Source organism: Argentina silus (assembly GCF_951799395.1).
Source record: "Argentina silus genome assembly, chromosome: 17".
Lineage (NCBI taxonomy): Eukaryota > Metazoa > Chordata > Actinopteri > Argentiniformes > Argentinidae > Argentina > Argentina silus.
The window spans coordinates 9,937,137-9,950,972 of record NC_139671.1 but is presented as its reverse complement, the minus strand read 5'-3'; the positions used below and the strand labels follow the sequence as shown (position 1 = coordinate 9,950,972).

The window sequence follows — 13,836 nt, the reverse complement described above, 5'->3', positions numbered from 1 at the left end:
CACCATAGATATTATTTATACAGTGTATATCTATGGTCTTAACCTTGCTCCCCCTCTCCCTGCCCCCCGCCCCCCTCTTAGGACTGGGAGAACAATGCCAGCCGCACGGTTTCTCTACGGAAGGAGCTGGAGGCCATTACTCAGCTCATCATCCAGTGGCGTAAACTGGAGCTCAAGTAAGTTCACTGTGAAAGAGCAGGCTTGGTCTCTCCTGGTAGTGATAGATTACTATTGTGTGTTTCTCTTGATTATGTATAATTTGGAATACATGCTACCCATTAGGCTGTTTGACATTCACCATTCTCTCTCTTTTTTTTCTTTTCTCTGCATTCTAGCTGTTGGTCCAGCAGCCTGGACAATGCGTTGAAACGCCACACAGAGAGATCCACTAAGCACTGGTTCTCTCTCTACCAACTGATTGAGAGATACCTGGAGGAGCAACGGATGGACACCAATACAGGTACCCTCCCTCCTGATAATAATAATAATTAGGTCATTTTGAGATGTTTATGTTATTTGATATCTCAACCCTGTCTTTCCCTGGCTTGTTATCTCCAGCAGAGGGTGACGAGGAGCGTCTGTCCCTGTCCTCGGTGACCTCCACCCTCCAGGCCTTCATGGAGGGCTCTTCCCTGGGGGAGTTCCACACCCGCCTGACCATGCTGCTCAGCTTCCACTGCCACCTCCTATTGGCCCCCAGCCAGCATGGACAAGGTGGGTCATAGGATCTCATCCTATACGGGATTCACAGAATTAGACCTGCATTTGTACTCTGCACTAAGACAGTTACTCCTCAGTGAAGGTTTTCTGTATATCAGTGTTGTCGTACTACAAACATATTGAATGTAGTCCCGAAAAGTGATAATTCCTTCTTTCACAGAGCCTCTATGCTGTCTCCTTTGGAATCTGCACAAATACTACACCCAGTTCTCAGAGGGCATTCAGACCAAAGTCACTCAACTCCGACAACCTATTGAGAAGGAGCTCAAGGTTAGTTGGCAGACGTTTGTAATGATCTTTATCCACAAACTATAGTGTATAAATGTTTTACATATAGATGCCAGTGTCATAATCCTGATGATATGCATCTGCTCTTTTTCAGGACTTTGTGAAGATTTCCAGGTGGAATGATGTCAGTTTCTGGTCCATAAAACAGTCAGTGGACAAAACCCATCGGTAAGCTTTTCTAAGAAAATATAGTTAATGCTCTCAAATGATGGCAGTTGCATGATACCATCTTAGCTCGATATTACAATGGTTGTCACTCTTGTTGTGCCCAGAACCCTCTTCAAGTTTGTCAAGAAGTTTGAGGGAGCCCTAAGTGGTCCCTGTGCCCCGGCGCTGGTGGAGCAGGGCAGCAATGCCAGCATGGACAGTGTTGATGCTAACCCAGAGGAGACACCCCTGCACAGGGTACACCAAGCTCTCAAGAGCGCCCTCCCAGGCAGGGGCAGGGACTTGCAGGTACAGTACAGTCTTCATCAGTTACGATCACTCACAACAATCAGAATGTATGACTTGAATGAGTGGTGTCAATGTGAATAGTCACAATGTAATGTTATGCCTTTTTTGTTCTTCTTGTCCTGTATTCATATTCAATAATAAGCTCCTCCGAGACTTGTTGGTGTGTCTATACTTGTCTGACCATTAGTGGTGTGTATTTCAGAGTGAAGCCCCAGAGGGAGGTCCTGCCGGTGTGGAGCCCTCGTCTCTGCAGGGCCGTCTGCCCCTCCTCACCAGGAAGATGAGGAAGATGTGTGTGGAGCTGGTGAAAAAAAGCCCTCTGCCTGAGCTCTCAGAGGACCTGGACGTGTTCACTGGTACGAGCCGAGCAACTATCTAATACCTCATAGGACAAGCGATTGGCTCATACAAGGAAATATTTAGGCTTGAACTGACTTAATGAAAGCCCTTATTATGAATCAATGGAGGACAATGACCGATGACATCCCTGTTTGCTCTGACTGGATGAGATTTGTATCTGTGTTTTTAGGTGAGATCATCAGCAATGTGCGTGACCTCCAGAGCCTGACAGTTGACATGAAAGCTGAGAAAGAGAAGCAGAAGTCTGAGGTCAAACACATTCTCCAGCAGAAACAGAGGGCCCTATCTGATCTCTTCAAGATGCTGGCTGAGATCGGTGAGCCTCCCTATGGAATCAGTATACCAAGTATTTTTCAGGGTGTATAAGAATGTACTTTTTTCAGTAAACATGTTCCAACTGACAGAAGTAACCATACAGTGATGCACTATCTGCAGGCCTATCATACCGTAAAGGGTTAAACTGGAGCAGGACAGCAGACCCAGAGGAGACCTTTTGCCTGCAGCCTCTGGAGCTGACCACGGCTCTGTCTGCAGTCAGGACACAGGAGCAGGCCGAGAATACGTAAGACTCACCCACCTGACATACAAACACGACCACACTAGCTATGGTTCGCAATGTACTAGGTGATACAACTGTATTGTAATGGAGTAATGTTTGACTGTGGCTCTACATTTTTCTGTTGTAGGCTGTTTACTGAGATGACAGCTGCATGGGACGGGTGTCAGAAGTATTTCTACCGCTCGTGGGCGCGACGAACAACCATGCAGACTGCACTCCAGAGTGCCGCCAAGGTAAGAGACAGTTATCAACTGATTTGACTGAATGGCTTCATATATGTAATAGTGTTTACTGCCATTTGAGATGTGCTGTGTGTGTGTGTGTGTTGTGTTTCAGGAGCTGGGACTGGGGAACATAGAGCGTTGCCGAGGCTTCTCATCTCACCTGTTCAAGCTGCTGCTCAGACAGAGGCGCCGCCTGGCCAAGCTCACAGAGCAGTGGGTTCACCTCAGGTAAACCTCCAAACTTAAGATTCCTTAAAGGAATCTTTGCCAACCCGCCAGGATATCTGTACTCTGTCTGGAGTTGTTCTCACAACGTTTTCGCTTGTGTCCTGTCTCTCTCTCACACACACACACACACACACACACACACACACACAAACACACACAGGAGGCTAACAACCAGTGTCCAGGGCATCCAGGCCCACCTCCAGACTGACAGTGAGGATGCAGGTGGGCTGCCTCCCCAGACCTCTCTCCAGGGCTGGGTGACCAGAGCACAGGCCCTGGCGGCACAGTGTGCAACCTTCCTGCAGCAGTTGTCCTGGGTGCTGCAGTGCTGCCCAGAGGGCCTCCAGCAGTCAGAGGGGACAGGAGGGCAGAGGGAGCCCACCCTGAGGTGCCCCTCTCCCCTGGCAGCACAGAGCCAGCCCCCTGGGTGTCTGATGAGGAGTGGAGACCCCGCCTGGTGCCAGCTAAGTCAGCGTGTGACAGCCATGTTGAGCCAGACTAAGACCCTTAATGAGGAGCTGTATGCTGTGGCACAGCAGTCTACACAGGGAGCGTTACACACCTGGTGAGGCATAGGAAGGAACACAATACGTCAACAATACCGGACAATATACCTTTTCAGGGCTTTAATTGATATGGCTTAACCTTCGCATTGATGCTCATTGCTAAGCCCCCTACTCTCATTCTCCTCAGGAGCCACTTTGCTCTGTGCTGTTCTGGCTTTGACCAGCTGGGCGCTGTGGTGGCACAGATGCCCGCCATGGAGCAACTCTTCACCGCAGCTGTCCCTGAGCGCACTGCAGATACCCAGCCTTGCCTGACCCGGGGCCTGCAGTTTGTACGAGGGGAGGTGGAGGCCAGCCTCACGGAGTTCACCACCTGGAAGACCCAATTGCTTTCACTGGGCCACGGACACACTGGTGAGAACAGACCCATACATTAACCCATAATCTACACCTAGGGCAGGAGAGCTGAAACAATGGAATTAACACTGGTTCTCAAACCTTCCCCTTTCCCCTCCCAGGTCATCAGCAGGCGTTCCGCTCAGAGTTCTCTGCAGAGCTTGAGAAGACCATCAACACTGTGCTGTGTGCAGTCCAGACCCTGGTGAAGAGGAAGGAGGACAAGCAGGAAGGAGACCAACAACCAGACACCAAAAAAGGTGATGACTCACACCTGTTGACTGCCAGTAATAACACCTGTTTTGTGTGTGTGTGTGTGTGTGTGTGTGTGTGTGTGTGTGTGTGTGTGTGTGTGTGTGTGTGTGTGTGTGTGTGTGTGTGTGTGTGTGTGTGTGTGTGTGTGTGTGTGTGTGTGTGTGTGTGTGTGTGTGTGTGTGTGTGTACACGCTGTGGATAAGGTTGGACCCAAGGGGTCAATGAATGCATTTGAAAGTAAGTTAATGTAACTAGCTGAGACTGATTTAAAAACAGTAGTCATGGTTTTCTAAGAAGTCAATCAGATGGCCGTGATGATGGTGGTGGTCATTGTTTGTTGAATCTACCTGTCACAGAGAGTGAGGAGGAGCCACAAGAGGACCTGCTGAAGCCTGGTCACCTGAGCCGTCTGCTGGAGGAGGAGCTGGGGACAGAGGTGGCATCTCTGTCTCTGGGAGAGGTCAGCGGTGCGCTGGAGCAGCTTCTGGAGAGACTCCGGACACACAGAGACACCTGCCCACCTCAGCAGCTCCAGGTACAGATCTACTGCACAGCCCTTTTGTAGAGTAGAAATTCCCTATAAACACTGTAACATATGTTACACAATATGTGTACAGTGTAACACAACTTACAGCTTTTGTCAGTGATGTGATGAGTTCATAATTTTCCTCCAGAAGTTCCTGGAATGATGTGGTTTTAATCTGCCCCAGTTCCCCTGCCTTTGCCCGGTTATTGATCCAGTGTTGTCCTGTGTGTATGTGCTCAGGAGTTGAGTGAGGCGTGTCAGCTGCTGGTGCGTCTGGAGCCTTTGCTGGGAGTGTACTCTGAGCTGGTGCGCTACTATCTGGCTGTGTCACTGGGAGCCCACAGGAGCACTGGGAAACTGCTCTCTGTCCTGGCTAGCGTCTTCACTGAGCTCGCTCAGAAGGTACTGTTGCTTGTACCACAACCAATCTTCTGCTGGACCATGTCACTTCTGCACCCATCTCTTTGAAATCACAATGGATACTGGATACAATGTTTTGTGAACGATTTCAGAATTCAGAATTATCTCTAGTTTCAATACCGATATCTCTATGGATTTATGGTTCTATTCTATGGTTCTTTCACAGTCCCACACATGCTTGATGATTCTGTTCTTTTCCTCTGTAGGGCTTCTGTCTACCCCAGGAGATGATGGGAGGAGACGGGGAGGGGGCTACAGAGTTCCATGACTATGAGGGCGGTGGCATAGGAGAGGGAGAGGGCGAAAAAGACGTCAGTGACAAGATCGAGAACGAAGATCAGGTTGAGGACACTTTCCAGGAAGGACAGGACAAGAAAGAGGAGGAGCAGGACAAGAGGGACATCAAGGAGGAGGACAACGCCATTGAGATGTCTGACGACTTCGATGGACAAATGCATGATGGGGAGGATCGAGAGCCAGGTGGGTTGACCTCATAAAGTTCTGGTGGTGGGAGAGTGAGAATGTTCACCTGGTCTCATATCTCAAAATGCACTTGTGTGTATGGGTGTAGGTGAGGATGATGAGGAGGAGTCGGAGAAAGAGGATGAGGACGAGTTGGATAAGAAGATGGGAGACCTGGGTGAGGGCCAGACGGACACCCTGGATGAGAGGATGTGGGGGGATGATGAGGAGGATGAAGACCAGGAGGGCAGTGACAAAGAGGAAGAGTCAGGCCAGGGAATGGACCAGGTATGTAGAGGATAAATGAGAAACTGTCCCAACAGAGATTGCATTTAATGCATTGTTTGCTCCAGCAGTATACATACTGGTTTTCCTTTTTGGGACCAGTCAGCAGCTTTTTCCTATCCTGTTTCCTTTTTTTATTATAATATGATGGTTTTTTTTAGGGAGAGTCAGAACTGGTAGCCAAGGACGACAACTTGGATGCAGCGGACCCCAACAAAGATGACAAGAAAAGCCAGGACAAAGATGAACTGGACAACGAGGAGGACAAGATCAATGAACAAGGGGATGAGGTACAGTCTTACTGAAATAAAAAACACAAATCACAAACTGTACTTCAATGTTTTTAGCAAGACTGCCAGTATAGGAGTGACAGTTGTTGTTTCTGTGTTTTAGCGGGAGTTTGACGAGAACGAGACAGACCCCTACCATGGGAAGCAGGAGCAGAAGCCCGACCCTGAGGCCATGGATCTGCCTGAGGACCTCAACCTGGACGACAAAGACGAGAAGGATGGAGATGAGGGAGAGGGAGAGGGAGAGGGAGACGGTGAGGCCTCAGAAATCAAGGGTTCAGGGGTCAGGAGAGTAGGAGCACAGACAAGGGGAAGACACAACAGAGCCTGTTATAACAATACTGTTTTTATTCTCCCTCCAGAGGAAAATCCCTTTGACATAGACGAGAAGCCCATGGACCTGGATGAGAAGGAGGGAGGAGAGAAAGAGGAAGAGGGAGAGGAGGAGGGACCTGAAGAAATGGCTGAGGACAAGCCAGATCAACCAGGGGAGGAAGACGGCAAGGAACCGAAAACAGAAGAAGAGGAAGGAGGGGGAGGTCAAACGGAGGAGGACAAGGAGTTGGCTGAAAATAATGATGAGGATGAGGAGGAAAAGGATAAAGGGCAGGAGGCAGGGAAAGAGGAGGACCTGGCAATCCCTGATGACAAAGGCCAGAAACCAAAGGTATGGTGCTAGTCAACTCCTGCTCTCACTTTACCACCACAAATGCCTATCTAGGTGCATTTGGGTGCTTGAGTTTTTAACACTCTTCTTTCCTCATTGCCTACAGGAGGAGGAAGAGGATGGAGCTGATGAGGATGAAGAACAGCCTGAGTCAGTGGAGAGGAAGGAGCACAACACAGACGGTCAAACTGGAGAGGAGAACCTACAGAGTGAGACGGCCGTGGAGTTGGCAGGGGAAGCATCTGAGAAAGACCAAGCTAAAGAGGTATGTTACAACCATCATACCACCCTCCCACATCATGGGTGTATAGAGCAGCCCTCACAGATGTTGGATTAGGCAGGCAGCTCTCTTAACCTCTGTTTTGTCTGTCTGACAGGAGCATGGCAGTGGAGCGGCTGATGCCAGCCAGTCAGAGGGGCATGACTCAAAGCTGATGGCAAGAATGGCCTCCCAGAAACAAAGCCGGAGCAAAACACAGGTACATTTGATCAGCAAAGCTCTACCTTGTGGTCATGGATGGATGTTTTACACATGAAAGAGACATTTTCAACACGTACAATTTCTATTTGCGTTTTAAGACTAGATATTATATCCCGTCTTATCCTAACCTGTTACAGAGCTTCAAGAGGAAACCTGGGCAGGCGGACAACGAGCGGTCAACGGGAGACTACAACGAGCGCATCAACAAGCGCCTGCGCACGGTGGAGAGCAGTCAGGAGAGAACGCAGGAGAACAGTCAGACACAGGCCCAACAGGAGTCAGACCTGTACGAGCACATCAAACAGGGAGAGATGGCCTACGACACACAGACCTATGGTGAGCCTATATGATGTACACTACATACCACAGTGTTCATACAGCCCATTAAAGATTGTATATAATCCAGTATATCTAGCCTTCCTCTTCAAGTAAGGCCCCTCATACAGCACTGAGGGCTCACTCTCTCCTTTGTTGACAGATGTCGCTAGTGCAGACCAGCAGAAACCAGAGGGAGCCCCACAAGAGCAGGACCAAGAGGACGAGGACATTGCCATGGAGACTGATGAGCAGGAGGAGGACCTGAAGGCTGTCGAGGCCCAGGAATTGAAGCCAGAGCAGCTGGACACTACCAAAGCATCACAAAAAGGTGCTCTGTCCATCCCATCTCCCTGTATCTAACAGCTGTATGTGTTTGAGTGAGAGAGTGTGTGTGTAATTTTGCCAGTGTGTCTTATGTTCTCTTCTCCCCCTGTAGGTTTGGATAGGGGAGAGATGGAGGGCCAGATGCAGGGTGAGGAGGATGAGGATAGGCCAAAGGACAGACAGGGTCTCAGTGAAGAGGAGCGCCAGGAGAGGAGCACAGAGTCCACCATCCACACTGTCCCTGAGCTGCTGATGGACACACTGCAGGTACAGAGAGATTGATCAGAGACCTGTGTAGTGTATGTTAAAGTACTGCAGAAACAAGCTATGGAGCACTCTGTCTATATCAGACCTGCTGAATGTGTGTTTGTGTCTTATGTCCAGCAACCAGTCCGAGACCCAGAAGAGCTGAGGAGAGAGATGGAGCTGCAGCTGGAGGCTTGGCAGAAACAGGCTCCTGGGGCCCAGGAAGAAGTAATACTGTCCTCCTAATGATATTAGTTTACTGTATTTAATCAAGCGTAACCCTATCTCCCCACAACTTATATAAGTTCAGATCTCAGAGAGTAACTCCTGCTGTGTGTTCTCCCTCCACCAGGAGAGTGCAGCAGCAGCCATGTGGCACCAGTACCAGACACTGACCTCAGCCCTGTCTCAGCAGCTATGTGAACAGCTCCGCCTCATTCTGGAGCCCACGCAGGCCGCCAAGCTCAAGTGAGTACTACATGTCCCAGAAAGCCATGCAGGGAGCATGGTTAGCCATATAATGATACTCAAAGACTGACAGGGAAATGTTTTTTCGTAGCTCATAGCTCAACTCTCATCTACCATCTCTCTCTCTTCATCACAGAGGAGATTTCCGCACAGGGAAGCGTCTGAACATGAGGAAGGTCATCCCTTACATTGCCAGTCAGTTCCGCAAAGACAAGATCTGGCTGAGGAGAACCAAGCCCAGCAAGAGGCAGTACCAGATCTGCCTGGCTGTGGATGACTCCTCCAGCATGGTGGACAACCACTCCAAACAGGTAGGACTTCTCAAAGGGAAGAGTTGGAACTGTCACCTTAGTCAGTGTTCTTCACCATGTCTCATCAATGTCTCACTAATGTCTCACCTCTGTCTCCTGTGTGCTGCAGCTGGCATTTGAGTCTCTCTCTGTGATTGTCAACGCTCTCACTCTCCTGGAGGTCGGCCAGGTGTCAGTATGCAGGTGAGACGGGTGATCTCTTAAAAAGATATTCATTTCATGAAAGTATTGCTCTTCCCGAACAGTGAGCTAATAATGTGTGAAAATACATGCTTTGTTATCCCTTCAGCTTTGGAGAGACAGTTCAGCTGCTCCACCCATTCCAGCAACAGTTCAACGATCAGTCGGGCGCTACGATACTGAGGCTCTGTCAGTTCCAGCAGAAGAAGACTAGGATAGCCCAGGTTGGAATTCCTTCCTTATTCTTCAATTCCTCCTATTTTTTCAATTCACTTCTTTCTACAGTCTGTCATTGCCATTGGCAACTGGCTTATTGTTTACTATCTGTGATATTATTGAAGAGATTTCAATTGCTGAAAGAGATATGTTTACAGTGAGGTACTCTTCTCATAGACTGACATCCATACATTGTGTTCCTTCTCCTGTAGTTCCTGGAGACCTCAGCCAACATGTTTGTAGCAGCGCGGCAGCAAGCCCCTGGATCCATGAACACGGGTACTGTGTTCTGCTGCGTCTCCTTCCCTTTTCAAATCATGAACTTAGGGTTGGCTTTGTGTTACTGCTTTCGTCCACAATTACTGTATAGCTTTAAGACTTAAGTCAAAGAGAATAAGAGAGGGAGAGAGAGAGTATCTGCCCTCGTTCATTTGCTAATGCTTTTCACTGGGTTATAAATCTCATTATTCCTTAACCTCAGGTAATGAGTGGAGACATATTCATGAATGCCTGCTGATTGCATCCAGCTCTGAGCATGTGAGGTCTTTGCCCTGGTTGTATCTTATATCCAACAAACAAGCCCTTACTGTAGAGGTGGGAGGGTAGGGAGTTGGAGGAGCTGAGCTCAAAACTCTTATTCAAAGGCAGGGCATTGTTCCTTCTACAATGCCCCTGGTGAGACTAACATACAGTATCCTCTGTGGAGACGCGGTGCAGATCACAGTCTGGAGCTGGTGTCAGCCTCTCACTGAGCTCTCTCAGCACCCCAGGGCCTGTAACCAGAGATTCAGTGTAAACTGACCTGTCTGTGTGTCTGTCTCTCCCTCCCTCCCCACAGAAACAGCCCAGCTGCTGCTCATCGTGTCGGACGGCAGGGGTCTCTTCCTGGAGGGAAAGGAGAGGGTGACAGCAGCCGTGCAGGCGGCTCGCAGTGCCAACGTGTTTGTCATTTTTGTGGTGCTAGACAACCCCAACTCAAGGGTAAGAAACTCTTTGAGCTCGTTTTTGAAGAGGCCATATCAGCATAACCAAGTGCTGAATTCATAAATGCCATGCAATAAGTAAACAGAATAATAAGGTCAGCTCTAATTTTGACGATACAGTCAATTATACATGTGATTCTGTTTCAGTTGCGTTTGTTGTTATGGATGATCCGATCACAATGTAATGTGAATGCTCCTATTGACCTCCGTCTGTTGGCGTCCTGCAGGACTCCATCCTGGACATCAAGGTGCCCATATTCAAAGGCCCAGGAGAGATGCCGGATATCCGCTCCTACATGGAGGAGTTCCCCTTCCCCTTCTACGTCATCCTGCGGGACGTCAACGCCTTGCCAGAGACCCTGAGCGACGCACTGAGGCAGTGGTTTGAACTAGTCACGGCAACTGACCAATAGGCCACAGAGAAGCCATCAACTGCACAATGCCACTCTGCTGCTAGCCTCTCAGCGTGAACTCACAGGACTCCAAGACAGACTTGCCGCTGTACATGTGCCTTTTTCTCTTAGTTTTACTCTCATTTTAGTAGACTGTAGAGTTTGTTAGCAACCTCTGCTGTTTAGTCTTTGTCATCAGGGGAATTCTGGAAGTTATTTCGTATTGTAATAAGGATTGCTTTAAATTGCACGTCTATAGCAAATGATAGAAACAAAATGTGATTCCCCTCTGTGTGAAAAACCTCAGTGAAGAGATGTTAAATACCTCTTTCCCATGTACTATACCCCTCTTCATGTTGTATGGATGTTTTTAGTGTTACAATGCTCATCATCAAGTCATTCTGCTTAGATGTGAACACATCAGTGTTGTGAAATTGTGTTTTTGCACAACTGTTTGTAAAAAGCATCCCTTCATAATATCATGGCAAAAAGAAGCATGTTGTTATGGTCTTGATAACCCAAAAAATGTGCCTTGAAGAAATGTTATTGCATCTCATTTTACACCATAGTTTACTTGATGTAAACAGGCCCAAATCAGTGAATCTTTCTGCCCAATTGGGAAGCTTCACACAATCTGTGTACAGGTCAAGGTTAGTGGAAATTCAGTTCTTATGCACTTTAAAGCACAAGGACTGCTAACATCCATTTTGATAAATGCACCAATAACCAATTGTTTGGTCTTAGTGACAATACTGTATCAACTACATCTGTTTTACATCTATACTGTAGATATGGTGAGTTCATCAATATAAAGACATCAAATTGAAAATTCTGTTGTGTCCTTTAGGATTACAATTGTTGATGATTGTGCATTGAAATGTTTATCACTAAGGTGTTTTTGTAATGTGGACATAAATATAAGCAAACATAAATTAATATTCAAGATGTTTCTCCATACCATCCATCAATCATATGACATTACACATATGATGATAATAAACTTTTAAAACTGTTGTCAGCACTCGATTTGATTTATTAATTGTTAGTATTGTAGCCCACATTATTGAGAGCCAAAGTGATTTTTAGAGGTTTTCTTCGTTCATGAAAGAGACCTTTTTGGTTTCAACCTTTGACAATGGAGATTTATTGGACGTGCAATGTACTCCAACCCGCAAGGGGGCGATATACGCTAGATATTTCTAATTTTAGCTGTCACGACCAAAACAGATCTACTGTACAGACGGAGCACCACCACATTAGACTGTTGACTTGCTAGCATGACGAGTGTTTCAAGGTTACCCCCAGCAGCGCTTACCTTGAAACAGGTATCTTGAAACCCTAGAAATTGACATGTTATTGTAGTGTGAACAGAAAATAGAAAGGCACCAGTGTAGCGTGAACATGCTGACTTTAATCTAGCTACCACATCCACGCTTGCCAAAACCAAATCGTTTGCCGAACTCTGTGGCCAAGCTTGCTAGCTAGTAAGGTGAATGAAATTTGGCTAATAACTAGCTAGCAAGCTAACTTAGTTTGTGTATGGTATGTCTTTGGAGTAGAACTGTATACCAAAGCAATAAGGACAAACAAAATGATCATGTTTGAAAAGAAATGCTGCTCTCTGTCAGCATAACACATGTCATGGAAAGTTGTAAGTGCTGCTTGCCATGAATTTGCTAAATGTTTTGTTGGTGACGGCCCATGCAGATAACTGGACGTTGATATTGTTTATATATCAGTTTCTGCAGAGGCAGAAGGTTTTAGGTCTGTACAGAAACATGATGAGGACCATACGACAGGTACCACAAGATGGAGACCGAATATACCTTAGGAATTGGGCGAGAGATGAGTTCAAGAGGAATAAGACCGCTACAAATCCGGTGAGTTAATGCTGGATTGTCCTTAAAATGGTCGAAATGCCATTGTTTTTTTATGTTTTGTTTTCAATCCCTAATATTTTTTCTCCATATCCTCAGGACGCCATCCGTATGATGATGACTCAAGCAAACATGCACCTAGAAGAGCTACAGACATCCCTTTCATTGGCCAAGAGTTAGCTGGCTAGAGACACTGTGGAGTCATTGGGGCTGAGTTGATCCCCCCCCCCCCCCCCCCCTCCTCTAATGCAGCTTGAAGTACTCATCTGGAGCTTTGCCATGCTGCTGGACTCTAGGAATCAGTACTTGGAATTGGTTACACTCACCATGGAAGCACTTAGACCTTCTGCAAGGCCAGCTCATCGCCCGGTGTTATCCTGTCTCAAACACAGTGTGGTGCCACCACAGAGATCATAATATAATCCTTTATGTGTTCTTATAATTATGTGGGTGCCACATAGCTCTTGCCACAAAGCCCGGAGTGTACAGCCTACTTGTACATCTGTTGTCCTATTGCTGATTGTCAACATGTACATGCTCAACAGTGTTGGAAGCTTTCAGGGCTGTAAGTGTAGTCCAATCAGAGATGATGAAAAGCTGCAAGAGTGTCATGCATGATATACAGTACCCTCACATGATTTACAATAATGTTATACAGCTACAGTATGTCTAATATGTTGGGAGGAATCATGTTAGGCTGAAAAGCTGTTTGTGTGGTGATGACCCTCAAACAGTATGTACTGCATTTTACATGTTTAATATAAAAAGCACAGATGTGCAATGGTGTTTTTCTTTTCTTTTTTTAATACAAAATACATGTTACATGTCTGACTTTATTACACAGAATGCATGTTAATATTAACAAAGAAATCTATGCACAACTGACCTCCAACATGAACAAAACAGTGTCACATAACTGCTAAAATATGCACAGTAATACTGTAGCACATGTCTGCCTTTTCGTCATGCAAACATTATCATACCAGAAACTAATTTGACATTTTTTAACTGGAACAAAGTATTGGGATTAGGTTGTTATTGTTTTTAACTATGGAAAAAATATAGAGGATTGACAAGTTCATAAATGGTAATGTTATCAAAGCTCAAGTTTAATTCAGTTAAGACATTGTCCGTTTGGCTGTATTTTTGTGAGTTTGTTGCCCTTATAAGTCACATGAAAGCTGAATTCCAGCATGCAGTTGTCTTTCTCTACTCTCTACTAAATACAAGTTAGCAATGTTTCAAACATAAAGGTCATACGCAGACCACCAGAATCATCATTTTGTGCTGTAGTGCTGTATTCTCATAAGATGAAATGCACTATGGAGAGTTGGCACATTCATTTTAGAACAGGATAACATTGAAGTGCTGTGTGTGTGTGTGTGTGTGTGTGTGTGT

The 13,836-nt window shown here is 46.6% G+C and overlaps 2 protein-coding genes across 3 annotated transcripts in view; both read left to right on the top strand.

Moving 5' to 3' along the window:
- mdn1 (midasin AAA ATPase 1) overlaps positions 1-11,543 on the top strand; it is a 35,214-nt gene extending 23,671 nt beyond the window's left edge. The window contains exons 68-101 of one of the 2 annotated variants that reach the window (XM_083688913.1): positions 82-176; positions 336-460; positions 562-714; positions 881-990; positions 1,103-1,176; positions 1,281-1,464; positions 1,667-1,820; positions 1,994-2,140; positions 2,260-2,386; positions 2,511-2,616; positions 2,720-2,835; positions 2,996-3,400; positions 3,529-3,755; positions 3,860-3,997; positions 4,349-4,527; positions 4,759-4,920; positions 5,145-5,418; positions 5,510-5,688; positions 5,847-5,975; positions 6,079-6,229; positions 6,338-6,642; positions 6,749-6,907; positions 7,020-7,121; positions 7,261-7,459; positions 7,602-7,769; positions 7,878-8,032; positions 8,150-8,239; positions 8,364-8,479; positions 8,616-8,790; positions 8,900-8,973; positions 9,080-9,194; positions 9,399-9,465; positions 10,025-10,167; positions 10,397-11,543. In XM_083688913.1, the coding sequence (XP_083545039.1) occupies positions 82-176; positions 336-460; positions 562-714; positions 881-990; positions 1,103-1,176; positions 1,281-1,464; positions 1,667-1,820; positions 1,994-2,140; positions 2,260-2,386; positions 2,511-2,616; positions 2,720-2,835; positions 2,996-3,400; positions 3,529-3,755; positions 3,860-3,997; positions 4,349-4,527; positions 4,759-4,920; positions 5,145-5,418; positions 5,510-5,688; positions 5,847-5,975; positions 6,079-6,229; positions 6,338-6,642; positions 6,749-6,907; positions 7,020-7,121; positions 7,261-7,459; positions 7,602-7,769; positions 7,878-8,032; positions 8,150-8,239; positions 8,364-8,479; positions 8,616-8,790; positions 8,900-8,973; positions 9,080-9,194; positions 9,399-9,465; positions 10,025-10,167; positions 10,397-10,582 (5,289 nt within the window). In that variant the 3' untranslated portion in view covers positions 10,583-11,543. Of the gene's footprint in view, positions 1-81; positions 177-335; positions 461-558; positions 715-880; positions 991-1,102; positions 1,177-1,280; positions 1,465-1,666; positions 1,821-1,993; positions 2,141-2,259; positions 2,387-2,510; positions 2,617-2,719; positions 2,836-2,995; positions 3,401-3,528; positions 3,756-3,859; positions 3,998-4,348; positions 4,528-4,758; positions 4,921-5,144; positions 5,419-5,509; positions 5,689-5,846; positions 5,976-6,078; positions 6,230-6,337; positions 6,643-6,748; positions 6,908-7,019; positions 7,122-7,260; positions 7,460-7,601; positions 7,770-7,877; positions 8,033-8,149; positions 8,240-8,363; positions 8,480-8,615; positions 8,791-8,899; positions 8,974-9,079; positions 9,195-9,398; positions 9,466-10,024; positions 10,168-10,396 lie in introns of both variants that reach the window. The other variant, XM_083688912.1, reaches the window with a different exon arrangement.
- A 251-nt stretch (positions 11,544-11,794) lies between these two features.
- Positions 11,795-12,666, top strand: lyrm2 (LYR motif containing 2). The gene is made up of 3 exons (XM_083689438.1): positions 11,795-11,886; positions 12,301-12,441; positions 12,538-12,666. The coding sequence occupies exons 1-3, from the start codon at positions 11,839-11,841 to the stop codon at positions 12,616-12,618; spliced, it is 270 nt and encodes an 89-aa protein (XP_083545564.1). The 5' UTR covers positions 11,795-11,838; the 3' UTR covers positions 12,619-12,666.
- The last annotated feature ends 1,170 nt before the right edge of the window (positions 12,667-13,836 follow it).

Excerpts from the sequence above, each read along its gene's own strand:
- lyrm2 (XM_083689438.1), top strand. The coding sequence starts at position 11,839 with ATGACGAGTGTTTCAAGGTTACCCCCAGCAGCGCTTACCTTGAAACAG. Across the intron at positions 11,887-12,300 it reads CAGCGCTTACCTTGAAACAG|TTTCTGCAGAGGCAGAAGGT; the intron begins GTATCTTGAAAC and ends TTTATATATCAG. Across the intron at positions 12,442-12,537 it reads ATAAGACCGCTACAAATCCG|GACGCCATCCGTATGATGAT; the intron begins GTGAGTTAATGC and ends CCATATCCTCAG.